The 16,766-nt window shown below is 36.7% G+C and overlaps 1 protein-coding gene across 2 annotated transcripts in view; it reads right to left on the bottom strand.

The window, feature by feature from the left end:
- Positions 1-3,736: 3,736 nt before the first annotated feature.
- LOC150075390 (uncharacterized) overlaps positions 3,737-16,766 on the bottom strand; it is a 51,743-nt gene continuing 38,713 nt past the window's right edge. For both annotated transcript variants that reach the window (XM_090388700.1, XM_090388698.1), the window contains exons 5-7: positions 13,955-14,065; positions 6,264-6,461; positions 3,737-3,969 (exon numbers count right to left, since the gene is read on the bottom strand). In XM_090388700.1, the coding sequence (XP_090244826.1) occupies positions 3,853-3,969; positions 6,264-6,461; positions 13,955-14,065 (426 nt within the window). In that variant the 3' untranslated portion in view covers positions 3,737-3,852. The remainder of the gene's footprint in view (positions 3,970-6,263; positions 6,462-13,954; positions 14,066-16,766) is intronic.

Here is a 16,766-nt window from a genome sequence, read left to right as displayed (position 1 = left end):
TCGATTTTAAATTTATATTTTAATGCATTTTAACTTATTTACTTATTTTATTTTATTTTTGTTGTAAATTAGTTTTTTGTAAATAATCATATTTTTGTAAATATTATTTTACAGTCTTTTGTATCATTTTATTTTATTTTACTATTAAATCAGTTATAAACGGTTGGTGTATATGTTTAAATTTATGGTAGAAACAAAGTCTGTGAGACAGAGAGAGTGGAGAGACTCTGTTACAGATGAGACATTAATTAACCTAACTGTCCTCTTTTGAATGGAATCTAGAAGCCCGAGAGAGAGAGAGGTTTTGAGGGCACAATATACCGTGGTAGACTGGATTTAAGATTTCTACAGAGTCAACAACTGTTTGGAAGAAAAGTAATGCTGAGAGCGAAAGAGAAAACCCAATTTATTAGGTGCAGAGGAAGCAATATTTGTAATGTACTTTATGCCAAGAGAGATTAAAAGTCAGGGTAATCCTCAAGATCTTGCCTAGAAATTGGAGCATCATCGAAGATAAGCATAGGAGCAGAAGAATCCATTTTGCAAGATATAAGACAGGACTGAGGTTTAGAAGGGTTGAAATCAACTAAGTTATCTTTGCCCACTGGAGAATTACCTGGAGATCAGCATTTAAGGATTTGGCAGTGGATATTTGAGAAGTTGAAGCTGTTTGAGCAGAGCAATGTTTCTCAAACTGGAAGCTTGAATGCAATGTGCTATCATCAGCAAAACTACGGATAGAATTTCCGGTCAATGGAAGAAGGTCATTAATATACAAGAGGAAAAGGTAAAAGAGGAACTAAACCTTGGTGAACACCAGCATTAGTGGAGAAGTTAGAAGACAGAGAGCCATCTACCATCACCCGCAATGAGCGGTCGGAGAGAAACTGGATATCCAATTACAAAGAACAGTTTGCAAACCATAGGATGGAAGCTTATTTAGAAGACCTTTATGCCAAACATGATCAAAAGCCTTTGAAATGTCAAGAGCAATGACTTGAGTTTCATCAAACTTTTCCACTGAATTTGTTCATAGATGGGTTGTTGTTTGGTTTTTAGGAGCATTAGCAACTAAGGCCATATTGCTCCAGGATATGCGGCGGTCATTCCTTAACCTTTCCGCATCCTCCGTATTTGGTGGTGACGGGCTCGAACCCCGGTCTAATCAAGAAGCGTGTGCTACGCACTGCTGCTCCTTCCCACCTGGCTACGGAGGCGCCTCATAGATGGGTAACATAAGCCAGAATATCACCAATGGAATGACACTGACGGAATCCATACTGGCCATTGTTGATTAGATGAAATATTTCCAGATAATTTAAGAGTTGGCAGTTAACTGATTTCTTCATTACTTTGGAAAGAGTAGAATTGCAATGGGACAATAATTAGATGGAAGGGATTTGTCACCTTTTTTAAAAACTGGCTGGATATGATCAAATTTCCAAGCAAAAGGAAAATCACCTTTGGAATAAGTAAGTGAAACAAAACTGAAGTAAGTTCGTGGGCACAGGTTTTGAGAACAAGTGTAGAAATACCATCAGGACCTGGAGATTTCTTAGCATCAGATTCATCAAAATCCTTCTGACATCCTTTTGACGGAAGACCACCAGAGGCATTGGAGTGTACAATACTGGAAACAGTTTGAGGTGATTTACCAAGACCATCAATACATGATTTTGAAGAAAAATAGAATGATAGCAGGTTAGCTTTGTCTTTGGCTGATGTGGCAATGGAACCATTTGTTTTTGACAGAGCTGGGAACACAGTTGGGCAAAAATTGCAGCCAATAGCTTTGGCAAAAGACTAGAATGCTCCGCTACCATTTGGACAAGAAGCAAGTTTTCTACTCTTAGCCTGTTCGAAATCTAGTTTGGACCGATTGATAACTGCTTTACAAAGTAAAGATATATTTTGATTTAATTTAATTAAAATATAATTTTATTACATTTTTAATATAATAATTTTAAATTTAATTTAATACCATTAATTTTTTAAATTAATGTCATGATTTAATACTCATCTATTTGTCATACATGTTTTTATATTACCCCGTAACCTTGGCAAGCTCCTGGCCGTGGCAGGCATATATTGTATCTTTATTGTATAATAAAGATTTCTTCTTCTTAATACTTAATAATAATATTTATTAATATGCAGTGTCACTTATAGAAACGTTTGTTGTTTGTTTGTTATTTGGTTTTTAGGAGCATTAGCAACTAAGGCCATATTGCTCCAGGGATATGCAGTGGTCATTCCCTGACCTTTCCACATCCTCCGTATTTGGTCATCACTGGCTCGAACCCCGAGTCTAATCAAGAAGCATGTGCTACGCACTGCTGCTCCTGCCCACCTGGCTACGGAGGCGCCTTATAGAAATGTAGTACTAGAAATATTTTATAATAAAACTTCAGAAATATTATACGATTTCAGAGAATATAGTGCTTCGCATTAAAAATATTGTGTTGAAAGGGGTTCGCGATAAAAATATAACATTGAAAAGGGTTCGCAAATCAAAAAAGGTTGGGAACCACTGTATGCAAACACCTTTCTCCAGTTCACTGGGAGTTGCATCATCCTAGTAAGATTGAAAACAACTCAGAAGAAAGAGCTGCTGTGCTGTTCTCCCCATTTTGCCTAGCAATTAAGGCCACATGCTAGTGCCATTTTCCCCCTGGTTAGCCTTGTATAGCATTCTCAGATTCTTTCTTCATCCTGGAACCAGTTTCACTATCAGTATATAACATTTAGGTGGATAGGCAGGACCCTGGTCTCTTTCCCAAAACTGCAAACTGCTCTCGACCACAATGAAGTCATTGCTCTCTCTCTCTCTCTCACCAAGTGGAAATGGCTTTTTCAGTGAAAAAGTTTAATTAGTATGTAGAGAAAATAAAAATCACAATGAGTTAGAACAAGAGCACAGAGTGGGGTCCCACAACCATGTTATTTTTTTGATCCAAAATTGTTGCAGCAACCAATCTCCAGTCCAATATCTTTTCAGAATGTTTTCTTATAGAAACATCTTCCCATACAAGTTGCAGAACTTGTTTGTTGGAATACTGATTTGTACTTTCACCTGATGAAACAAATTGGTACACATCATATGTTGGACGGAATCAGTGTCAAAAAACATGAAAAACTTGTTCAAACAATGTGCTAATACCAGCCTGAATGAGGAGATAATTTATACCCAAGAGCAACTTCGTTCCTCACTCTCTATTCAGATCTAGCTTCCCATGAGCACAGAATACTCAGCAAAAAGACAATGAAGTGGTTATAGAACCACACTAGGATGTTTGTTTGTTATTTGGTTTTTAGGAGCATTAGCAACTAAGGCCATATTGCTTTGGGAATATGCGGTGGTTATTCCCTTGACCTTTCCGCATCCTCCGCATTTAGTGGTGACGGGCTCGAACCCCAGTCTAATCAAGAAGCATGTGCTACACACTGCTGCTCCTTCCCACCTGGCTACGGAGGCGCCCCACACTAGGAACCACATTTTGAATTTGTATACATTTCTAAGGAAATAAATATGGAAAATAAAAAATTAATTTTTTGTGTATCATTATAAAAAACAAATACGTTGTGATCCAAACTTTAAAATAAGATTTATAGTTTACAAATATATTTCTTTCAAAAAAAATATCCAGTGCTTCTGCTATTTTCACCACTGCTGATAAAATCTAACAGTTTTCTAAAAATGATTACTTATTTGAAACAGAAATTGATGCAAAATTACATGACCACAATCATATGATTACTGAAAAGCTACAATTCAATGCTATAATGCTACATGATGTCAATTTCAAAAAAGTCAGTAAGTATGCATCTATATATTTGCATGGATGGATATGATTAAATCACTTCATAAAGTATTATTTCAGAAAGTTCTTCTTCATGCTTAACAGTGAGAGCAATAAGAGGATCCGTAATTGGAACTTTCTTCACCCAAGATGAAATATCAATGCCAGTCTGAAAAAACAAAAGAATGGAAATTTTTGAACGCTGTTTTTTTTTGAAGGGGGCAATAAAATAAGTGGAACAATGGCCACGTAACAGAAATGTGTGAAATTCAATCACAATAAACTTAAAATAGGAAGCAAATAAAGCAATGTTTCAGTTAAAATAAATTTTATATAGCTTAAAGTCCAATTAGTACTTTACAATCCAATTTTCTTTAAAATCGGGTAGTATCTAAGAAAGCAATTTGACACTCATATCAGCGATTACATTTGTCTTTAAGAATCCATGCAAAAAAGGTAACAATTCTCTATTTACAGATGTTTGTAGGAATACCTTGCCCTTTTATCTGTTTTTGAGGCCAGCATGATTTAAACTGCATAGATAGTGCAATGGTCTTAATTTTCACAGAACAATAAACCCATCTTTGCAACAAGTTGACCTAAAAGATTAATCAAACATTTGTTTAAAAGACAAGACTACTGTGACAGCCTGCTTCAGAACTAACTTGTTCCTCACCAGGTAGCAACATACAAATAAAACAATTGTAAAGAAGTTGATTGATAGGAGCTGCCATGTAGTATATGAAATCAGAGTTTTCAAAGTTTTAACTAAAGTTATCTGCTTTGCCTGGCAAATGGCCAATTAATTTTATGGCAATGTCATCTGTTTGAAAGTAGTACTATACCAGGACAACTTGTACAAAGGCAAGCAAGTTTGTTCTGCTATGAGAATTAAAACCATTTATACTGCATTATCAATGCAGTTTAAATCATCGTGCTGGCAGCAAAAACATATGAAAGGACAAGGTAGTTCTGCAAACAACTTATTATTTCTTCAAAGCCATTTAGCTTTAGCAATATTATATCTTTAAATTTCTCTCTTTTAGTGTTATCTCTTATTCAATAAACTTCATAACTTAACACGAACTGCTCTTGTAAATTATAGCTATGTGGATCATCATAGAGCATTCTTGTGAGCTGGTGAACAGTTTGTCACTTTAGGACTGCTAAGAGCAAAGGCAAAATTAAAATATCAAGTATGGATACAGCTCGAAAAATATATGCTTTCTTAAATCTATAATTAATCTCCTCCCTAAAAAGCAACTAATGACATGCACAAACAATAAATTCAATGCCACATGACCAACATTTTTTTTTTTTTTTTTGACACTATTATAACTAGTCATACAGCTCATCACGTGCACGACTAAAGTAGGGAGAACCCAACAGGTGGCTCAAGGTATACGAAAACCAGGCCGTAGTTATAATGATGGCAAAAAGGGAAATGTGATCCTTGTTACCACATTGCAAGAAACTGTTTGAATTTTTTAACAGTATATTATTAAAAGCAAAATGTCATGTAAACTGATAAAGATTGGCTTGTTATAATTATTCCTCCAAGAAGAATAGTTCATTTTTTCTTATTCTCCATTGTGAAAACATTTTTTCTCTGATACACATGCATTGATATTCTGACAACATTTGCTGTGACTATGTTTATTGCCATTTATTCCCATTCAGCAAATTAAACTGTTATTTACATTTTAACCCTTTACCAAGCATAATTTAAAAGTGTTCACATTTTGATGCCATCTTTATTTTAAATCTGGCATGAACATGACTGTGAAACATGTCACATTCTTAAATCTTGTGTAAAAATTGTTTGCTACATCCCATAAAAATACCGGTTTCACTAGCAATTTTGCAGATAATAAAAAGTCAATCACTTCTGATTGTATGTTTTCGCAGTAGAAGGGGCCAGAATGAAAACCATTTTTGACAGACAAGTGGCTCTCTTTAAACTTTGTAGAGTTTTTTTACATTTGCAGAGTTTTTGTAGAGTTTTTTTACATTTTTCTACAAAGCTTAAAAAACTGTAGCAAATGATATGTAAAAACTTCTCTAAAAGCTGTTTTTAACATTCCATGGGGTAGCTTTGCATTTTCCCCTAATTTGAAACAATCTGATAAACATTTTCTTCTCAATAAAATCATTTATTTTAAAATGCAACAAAACATATAAAACACCTTCTATTCAATGTGCACTAATTCAGAGTGACGACAGATAAATGGTGATTCAAGTGTTACTATGATGCAATAAGTTGAAACTTTCTATAATGCTGCACTTTCAAGATACAAAGTCAATCCCCAAACATTGATCTCACCTTGCATATCAAACATATCAAAAAATTGTCCAACCCATTAGTAATTTACAGGCATTTTCTTCAAATAACTAAAAAGAAGAACAATTTTTTTTCATAATAAAGACCATAAACTTGATTTTTTATTGAATAAATCTTCTTACCTCAATATTCTTGAGACTATTCTCAAGCCTAGGCACAGTCAACAATAAAGTTCCAGGTTTAGTTATATTTTGTCTCAAGAATTTCCAACAGCTAATCTGATCTTCAACAGGAAGAAAAAATTCAAATACGTTGTTTAAAATAATAACATCTGCAGATTTGACAACTTCAGGAACTTTTCTAATGTCAGAATTAATAACCTGAAAAATAAAAACACAAAACTTAAAAATTATTTGAATGTTTCAATTACCTTATTTATAAAAAATATCATAAAGGTAAAGAAAATGCAACTACATAAAGTTTTAATTTATCATCACTGCCATTGCCATCTTAATCTGTTATACCCAGTGAGTATATGGATCACTATGATAGCACAGATTAGTCCTGGAATATCAGCCTTTCATTCACTATTTCTTATTAGATTTATAAACCTAGCCAGAGTAAGCACATATTCCTCTGTTGCTTGAGATCATCATTGGATTCCTCTGGGCTTACTGCTACTCTATGTATTCCTGTCTATGTATTCATATACTATACCTTATTTGTAAAGGTACAGTAAAATCCCATTACAACGAATACTATTTTAAAGAAAATTTAACCATAGGTTCCAGCAGACTTTCCTTATCATCAGGGATTTGTAAGTCTTATCGGAACAAAATAGTTTTGGCAAAAAATTCAGTACAATGAATTATTTTCAGAGTGACTCTGTCTAAAATTACTCATAATAATTGCAACAACCCATATATATGACAAAGACTTTAATAAAATTAAACAGGATAAAACTGCATATTTAATACAAAAATAGAACAGACTAATAAAACTGTGGAGTTAAAAGCATTAAAAATAATATATAAAATTATAAATATACAAGCTGTGGCTATTAAATAAGGAGACTGTTGCAATAAAATAAATGTAAATAAAATAAATGTAATCACTATTGTGAATGAATTCCTTCCTGTAAAAAAAATTCTGTTAACTAGCATGTTCTCTATACCTGCTTTTAGTGATCCTATAAAGGTGTATTACCCTGCAGAGAATTCCCATATTTTTGTTAAATGTTTAAGTCATAAATCCCACCAATCACATTCTTGGATGAGGTACTGTTCCTATGTTTAATGGAACAGTACCTCATCCTATGTTTAATGGAAATGCAAACTATAGCAAATTAACAATACATGTTCAGAAAGATACCTTCTGTGTTTTTAACTTATTTTATGTTGAAGTAGACATGCAGCCATCAATAATTGTTAAAGAAGCTGTTTCTGTGTGGAAGAGTATGGTGCCTTGGTCAATTAAAGTTTTCAAATTCATAGCAACTACATACTTAATGCATGCATGGTAAGCCACCAAACTTGCACATTGCACTATTGGGTCCCCCGTCCATAAATGGTTCATATGCTTACCCTTCTTTTTCGGTCTTCTGAGTAAGTCACATGTCCACTTAATGTAATAAGCACTAATCTACAGAAATAAATAACTTGGCACCTCCCCTCCCACACATATATAACATTATGCCTCTCCTCCAAACATGACAGCCAACATCTGTCCATGGTAAATTCTGAACCACTTTCACATTCTGAAATAACTTATGAAATAACTTATTTTCATAAGTTTTGGTCATTTTTGAGATCAGTGTCAAAAATCTTAACATCAAATTTATAGAAGCAAAATATAATGATCAAACAACAAATTTATATTTGTTTGTTGTAACTTGTTTCTGGGTGAATTAGAAAGAAAAAAATGCAGCATATAAAAAAACAAATATCAAACAGTGAGTAATAACCATCTTAGATTACGTAACATAAATAATTAGCAAAAATAAATAATTAATACTTAACTTGATACGGAAGTTATATAAAGGGATTTCGTAGATAACACTCGATACTGAAACATAAATATATAACTGTGTTGGGATACAAGTTTAGGGTTTTAATTTTGTACTGAAATTGAAATTTTATCGAAATCATGACTCAGACCAGAGCAGCAAAGCAAAAGGCTCAAGCTAATGGGAGTGCTGTGGCTCAGGGGAGAACTGAGGAGGGCAGTTGCTCTCTGAATCACAGTCTTTTAAAATGCACTATTTGCTTGATGTTTGTGGAGCAGTCAGGTACGGGACATGATACTGCCATGGGGGATGTCTTTGTATGTGCGCGATGCAAGGAGTGTAAGGAAATCAGGCGATAACTCAGCGTTGTTATGGGCCTATATGAGAGCTTGAAGGACAGGGTGGATGCCCTAGAAGGATTAAAAGTGAGGGGCTCATCAAGCTCTCAGCTGCCCACACCAACCCCAGAGCTTGCACTTGGGCATCACGCAACACAGCGGCAACCCACAAGGCAGATTGCGCTGATCCCAAAGGAACTAGTAGTTGTTGGTGACTCTATTGTCAGGGAAACGGGAAACATGCTTTGTAAAAAGGATAGGTGGAACAGGACCAGGGTATGTCTGCCAGGGGCAAAGGTTGATGACTTTGTAGAGCGGATATCATCTTTTAAGGGCACAAAAGGTGATATAGTTGTACACGTTGACACTAATGATATTAAGAGTAGGAGACCGGCAGAATTACTTAACAAGTACAGGTCACTGTTGAAAAAAAGCCGGGAATTAGGATTGAATTTGAAAGTGTCTGCAATTCTGCCCAGACCCGATAGGAGAGAGTATATGATGAGAGCCCTATTGATCAATTTGGCCCTGGAAAGATTGTGCAAGGCTCAAGGGGTAGAATTTTTTTCACCCTGGTCTGTACTTGTTAACAGGAGAGACTGCTTCTACAGGGATGGGATACACTTAAATAGAAAGGGTGCAAGAATGTTTGCTGATGCTATCTGCTAGATTGGGGGGGAGACAAGGACTAATAGATTAACAGTAGCCACTGGCAGAGGTGAAAGTGATTCTTGCACTGCTTCTATTGGAATGAGCAGCAGCTTGGAAAATAAGATGCAGGATATTTCAGAGACTGCTGGGAGTCACTGGGGTACAAGTAAACACATGGGTTGTGTTAGGGTAGCTAATAAAAAGAACAGGTGCATGTAAACTTGCGTGTACACCAATGCTAGGAGTTTGGTAAATAAATTTGATGAATTTGAGGTATTGCTCAAAGCATCAAAGGCAGATATTGTTGTAATATCAGAGACATGGTGTCACACAGATATAAGTAATGCAGAACTGGAATTTGGGGAGTACGTCTACAGAAAGGATAGACAGGATAGGAAGGGAGGAGGGATTATGCTATTAGTTAAGAAACACATAAAATCCAAGGAAGTGAAGCCAGTTGACATCGCTGGACAGTGCAGTGTCGAGTCAGTTTGGTGTGACATAAGCATTGGGAGATCAATTGAGAGTAGGAGTGTGCTATAGGCCTAATGACTCTGATGAGTATAATAAGAAACTGTACAGGGAAATAGAGTGGGCCAGTAAATCAGAGAGTCTTATAATGGGGGATTTTAATTTCCCAGATATTGACTGGAATTTGTGGGTTGGTCACTCACACACTAGCAAGGCTTTTGTGGATTTATTGGATGATTGTTTTCTAAATCAGCATGTTCGGGAGGCAACTAGAGGGAGCAATACTCTTGATTTGATTATCAGTAGTGATTCTTCATGCATTAAGAATCTGCAGATACAGGAACCACTAGGTGGCAGTGATCACAGTGTGCTGAAGTGGGGTTTACTCAAGGAGGTAACTGCCATCGGGGTAAAGGGAAGGGTTATTGCTTTCGTAAATGCGACTACGATGGTCTGAGACAGTATTTAAATTCTATACAGTGGGACCAACTGATGATGTTACCAACAGCAAACTCAAAATGGGAAGCATTCAAAGAACTTATCTTGGAAGCTACTAGGCTTTACATACCAACTAAGAAATATTGTTCAAGGTTCAGGCCTAAATGGATGTCAGATGAACTAATGAGACAATATGGCAGAGAAGAAAAATGCATGGGATACATATAAATTAACATGTGACACAGAAGCCTATGATAGATATAAGTTGATCTGTAACCAAGTTACAAAGGAGGTTAGGCAGGCGAAGGCAGATTACGAGAAATCTTTGGCAAGGGATGCAAAGAAAAACAGGAAGGAGTTCTTTACTTATGTAAACTCTAGAAGGAAGGGGATGAATCAGATTGGTCCACTTGATATCGATGGTTCAACTGTTCATGATCCTGCTCAGGTAGCTAACAAACTGAATGAATATTTTGCATCTACATTCACACATGAGGAGTTATTCAGCAAGGGGAATGCCATAGATGAAGTAAACACTGGCAGTGAGCTAGATGATCTTGTAATAATTCAGATAAAGTGGAGGAGAAATTGTTGAAGATAAATACAAGAAAGGCACCTGGGGTGGATGGGATCTATCCAGTTATATTCAAGGAAGCAGCAAAGGAAGTAAGCAAACCCTTAGCCATAATTATGAGAGCTTCCTTGGACTCAGGGGAAGTACCCATGGACTGGAGATGTCCAAATGTGACCCCAATTCACAAAGGACGATCAAAGGGCGACACAAGTAATTATAGAAATGTTAGTTTAACTTCTGTTCCTGGAAAATTAATGGAGGCACTGGTTAAAGAAGCACTGCAGGATCATCTAGACAAGACTTCAGTTATAGCTCAGACACAGCATGGTTTTGTTAAGGGGAAGTCTTGCCTGACCAATTTGATTGGATACTATGATGCAGTCACAAAAGAACTGGATGCAGGGAATAACTTTGATATTATATACTTGGATCTTAGAAAGGCTTTTGATACTGTTGCACATGGAAGACTGCTGCACAAATTGGAGCAGTGTGGCATTGGTGGCAAATTGCTGCTATGGATAAAGGGATGGTTGAGTGGCAGAAGACAGAGAGTATTAATTAATGGACACTGCTCATCGTGGACTAATGTTATTAGTGGAGTCCCTCAGGGTTCAGTGTTGGGTCCATTGTTGTTTTCTGTATTTATAAATAATATTGATGATGGTATATCAAGCTTAATGTCCAAGTTTGCAGACGATACAAAGGTTGGTAGGGTTGTTAAGGACGCTACTGATGCTATGCTGCTGCAACAGGATCTGGAAAGGTTGAGCAGATGGGCTGAGAGGTGGCAAATGAAGTTTAACATTGACAAATGTAAAGTACTACATGTGGGAAACAGCAACCCCAGAGCAACGTATCAACTCTGTGGTACTACACTGACAGTGGTAGAGAAAGAAAAGGACCTGGGAGTAATTGTGCAGGCAGATATGAAGTTCTCTGAGCAATGTAGACGGGCTGCAAGAGTAGCTCATTGTGTCTTATCAATGATATACAGGAATTTTTCTAGCAGGGATAGGGAGGTGATTATTCCCTTGTATAAGGCAATGGTCAGGCTGCGCCTTGAGTACAGGCATACCTCGGTTAACGTTACCTCTGATAACGAAGCTTCGATATAACGAAGTCGGCAATTTCAAGCCCCATTTAACATAAAAAAATATTCCAGTTTAATCACATGAAATCTAAACAAACTGAAGAAATTACGGAAACCTTTGGGGCTTCTCGTGGTTGGTTTGAGAAATTTAAAAAACGGGCCAGGATTCATAGTGTAAAATTAACAGGAGAAGCTGCAAATAAGTTTCCAGAAAAACTAAATGAAATAATTGAACGTCAAAATTTTCCAAATTTGGTGTTCAATGTTGACGAAAGCGGTTTGTTCTGGAAACGGCTACCAACAAAAAGCTTCATTTCTATTGAAGAAAAATCAGTTGCTGGGTTCAAAGCAGCCAAAGACCGTTTAACGTTACCCTTTGGATCAAATGCCTCTGGCGATTATAAATTAAAATTGTTATTAGTTTACCATTCAGAAAATCCGAGGGCGTTAAAAGGTAACATAAAAATGAATTTACCTCTAATATGGAAAGCAAATAGAAAAGCGTGGGTTACCAAGGAGTTATTTACTGATTGGTTTGTTAACCACTTTTGTCCTGAAGTAAAATGGTATTGTCAAAAAAAAACAACTTTGAAGAAAAAGCTCTTTTGTTGTTAGACAATGCTCTGGGACATCCCACTGATCTTAACACGTTGGACACATGCATTCCTGTCAAAGTTGTGTTTCTTCTAGCAAACACAACTTCCCTGATGCAAGTTAAATTCCCCTGAATGACAGTTAAAACTTTTTGGAAAAACTACACCATTAAAATCGCAATTGAAAACATTGATAGTTCTTGGAAAGAAGTCACTAAGAAATGCTTAAATGGAGTTTGGTGCAAAATATGGCCAGAAGTTGTACTAGAAGAAGAAAATAACATCCAAGAAATTAGAAATGAAGTTATCCAGATGGCTCAATCAATAGGTTTCGAAAATGTCGATGAAGAGGATGTTAGGAATTTATTGAATGCAGAAGATGATGGTCTTTCAGTGGAAGATTTAGAAAACCTTGTTAGCAACGAAGACAAAGATAATGAAGACGAAGTTAAAGAAGTTCCTGCCGAAAAAGTGTTAACAACCAAAGATTTAAAAAGGTGCTTAAATGAATTTTTTTAGTGAAAATGATCCTGATTTAGGAAGAAGTGTTATTGTTAAGCGCTCAGTGTTAAATGCAATAACTCCATATAGGCAATTGTTAAATGAAAGAGGAAAAAAGCATAAACAATCAACTTTAGACTCTTATTTTAAAATGTGATTTCACTTTGTATGTAAGTTGACTGTTTATTTAATAAAACTTTTCTTTGTTCGAAAAAAAAGCTTTTCATTTTCTTTATGTAGGAACGTATCCCTATTCTGGCCATAGTATTTTTACCTCTGAAAACGAAGTTTCGCTTAACGAAGTAATTTCGTGGAACGCATCCTATTCGTTATTCGAGGTATGCCTGTACTGTATACAGGTCTGGAGGCCTCATTTCAAGAAGGATGTAGAGATGCTGGAACGAGTACAGAGAAGGGCAACAAGATTAGTGAATGGAACAATGGGGTGCTCTTACGAAGAAAGGCTTAAGTTTTGCAAATTACAGTGTCTGGAGACTAGGCACCAGCGAGGTGACCTGATAGAGGTGCACAAAGCCTTGAATGGTTTGAGCATGTTCAATGCTGATGGGATACTGCCTCTTGCTCAGAATAATCACCTGAGAGGGCATAAATTCAAACTGAGTAAAGACAGATGTAGGATAGATGTGCGGAAATTTGCCTTTAGCCAGCGGGTAGTTGGTTGGTGGAACAGACTTCCATCCCTTGTTGTGGAAGTTGATAGCCTAAATAAATTTAAGGCTCAGCTGGACAGGTATTTCAAACGAAAGGAGGGGTGAAGTGGAAGGTTTTTTTTTTTGGCTGATGCTGCATAAACTTGCCTCTACTAATGCTAATGCTAATAAACAGTTTTCATATGTTATAAAACAGTGGTTTCCATGCTGAAACCTGCAGATTCCTGGAGCTATGCAAAGAGAGTACTGTAAGGTGAGTGGAGGGGGAGTCTGCAAGCTATTATCAATATATCAGTATTGTTCGCAGATTATCTATACATGATTTTTCTATTTCTTTTTATATTTGATGAAATTCGCAGCTTAGCTAGTGAAAAAAAAAATGGGAAAAATGAGTTAATTATCAGTTAATGAGTAGACATAATATTTTAAAAAGATGTCCAGGGATATAAAAGGGAAAAAAGTTACAACTACTTTACTGAACATAATTTATACACAGTTTTCAGTTATTCTATGAAAATTGAGAATTTCAGTAAGAAAATACCTGAATCCTTTTACCCATTCCATGCTTCTGAATAATTGTATTTTGAACTTTGCACAACTCTTCATTCATTTCTACACCAATAATCTTAGCAGCTTTTGTGTTAATATATAACTAGAAGAGAAATAACAGAACCAATTAGTTATTACAAGTTAATCTAATATCCATTAAACAGAATAACTTGTTGTTGTTATTATTATTTGGTTTTTAGGAGCATTAGCAACCAAGGCCATATTGCTCCGGGAATATGCGGTGGTCATTCCCTGACCTTTCTGCATCCTCCGTATTTGGTGGTGACGGGCTCGAACCCTGGTCTAATCAAGCAGTGTGTGCTATGCACTGCTGCTCCTTCCCACCTGGCTGCGGAGGCGCAGAATAACTTATACAACAATAATATAAGGACTCTTGACTTTATTTATGAAGTATTAAGACAACTCCAGAAGTATTCATACATATCTATTTCCATTCCAAATATTAATACATTACAATATTCTGGTAAACAAAGAAATAAACAGTGATTCAGCCATTGATCTTTAAATAACTATAATAATCTATGCCTTGTGCACGTGAGAAGGAGTTTTAATAATGAAGGTACAATACTATCTGATGTAACTACAGTAGTTAAATAATGAGCAGAGACAAGGAGGTGATTATCCCCTTGTATAAGGCAATGGTCAGGCCACATCTTGAGTATTGCATACAAGTCTGGAGGCCCCATTTTAGAAAGGATGTAGAGTTGCTAGTAAAGAGAAGGGCAACAAGATTGGTGAGAGGAACAAAGTGGTGCTCTTACCAAGAGATGCTTAAGTTCTGTCAGTAGCAGCTTCTGGAGACTAGGCACCTGCGAGGTTATCTGATTGAGACGTAAAAGGCCTTGAATGGTTTAAGAAGGCTCAATGCCGATGGGATACTTCAGCTTGCTCAGATTAAAAACCTGAGGGGGGGGGGGCATAGATTCAAATTGAGGAAAGACAATTGTAGACTAGATGTGCAAAAGTTTGCCTTTAGCCAGGGGTAGTTGATTGCTGGAACAGACTTCCATCTGTTGTTGTGGAAGTTGATAGCTTAAATAAATTTAAGGCTGAATTAGACAAACATTTGGAGTGAATGATGGGTGAAACGGGAAGGGTTTTTGTTTTTTTTTTGTTTTTTTTTGGCTGATGCTATATAAGTTTACTTTCTTACAGCATATGCCTCAACTAATGCTAATCAGAGCTAATTACCTCAAGAAAACTTCAATTAAGACTGTGTAGATTAGTAATAAAACTGGTACATATTCTGGATAATGATCTTACATGCAAAGAAAAGCAGTCACAGCATCAAAGTTGCTCACTGGATTACCTCCAAAGTTCACACATAATTTTCTCCAAATCCAATCAATCTGACATTCGATTCCATCACATGGCCATGAAGCAAATGCTAAGGATATACAAAATATTTGGACTCCCGACAGACTGCATATAAATGCATGGGATGCATTTATATGCATCCCATGTATTTTTCTTCTCGTGACAGAGAAGAAAATTGCATGGGATGTATATAAATTATCAAGCAACTCAGAAGCCTCCAAATAGGAATACAAGGCTGGGACAATTCATATTGAACAATTAGATTTTACGCCAGCTGGTATTCAAATAAACAAATTTCAATCCTGCAACTAAAACACTTTATTTACAATAAAATAAAATACAAGCGTATGAAATGAAATAAAATAAAATAAAATAAAATAAAATATATAGTAGTCTAAAAATGATGTGATTTAATTTTTACAATAAAATATATATAATAAAATATGATGATAAAAGCGATAAAAACAGTTAATAAAATACCGTAACTGTAGCTTTCGGAGACAGCGGTCTCGTTTCTCAACAGCATATTTCTGCTGTGAGGCACATCCTTAAATAGCAGATGCACGGCACTCGTCACATGGTTCCTCGGGAATATGGCTGGAATTTCCCATTTATGCACCGGAACCAGAAATGGCTCGGGAGCACACTAGCTGAAACCGTTCATCTCGCCCAAGAACAACGGTTTCAAAGAGGGGATGTAAGCATACACCCTTGTCTCTATTAATGGAATTGCTAGCTGCCCCAATATGTAAACTCTCAAGCCATTTACGGTCCCAGAACCCCTGTGCATGATCCGTGATGACAGCATCCTCCGGGGAGATTTGATGTTGCTTCTCCCAGAAGTGTTCTGCCACGGCAGACTTCCCATAGTTTGCGGACTTTATTGTATTCATATGCTTCCCCCAGACAGTCTTTCAGTCGTCATCCAGTCTCCCCTACATAACACACCCCTCAATCCGGGCATTTAATTTCGTATACCACCCCACTGTTGGCTTCTTTCGTTATGGGGTCTTTGACACAAGATATCAGTGTACAACCTCCGTCCCGAGAGTTGCACACAGCGTATCTGGCACCCCCGAATTATTCGTGCAATGTGGTCTGAAAGGCCCGGATAGCAGGGAATGTATGCAGTGCTCACAGGGGCGAACGGCTCAGTATGGGTGGACTCCGCTCCTCTAATAATTCTGCCCAACATCCTCTGGGGGTAGCCGCATTTCTTGAGGTCTGCCGTGACACGAATAATTTTGTTATCTCTGTACTCTGAGGTGCTACAGTGGGACCACACTCTATCTACTAAAGCCTTGACAACACTACCCTTGTGTATTAAGGGTAAGTTGCTACAATGGATAAAAGGATGGTTGAGTGGGAGAAGACAGAGGGTGGTAATCAATGGGTGCTGCTTTTCGTGGACTAATGTTATTAGTGGAGTCCCACAGGGTTTGGTGTTGGGTCCTCTGTTATTTTGT

This window comes from Mastigoproctus giganteus, chromosome 14 (assembly GCF_048544385.1).
Source record: "Mastigoproctus giganteus isolate SK-2022 chromosome 14, ASM4854438v1, whole genome shotgun sequence".
NCBI classification, from domain to species: domain Eukaryota; kingdom Metazoa; phylum Arthropoda; class Arachnida; order Uropygi; family Thelyphonidae; genus Mastigoproctus; species Mastigoproctus giganteus.
The sequence above is the reverse complement of the archived record's forward strand: the minus strand, read 5'-3'. Positions and strand labels throughout refer to the sequence as shown.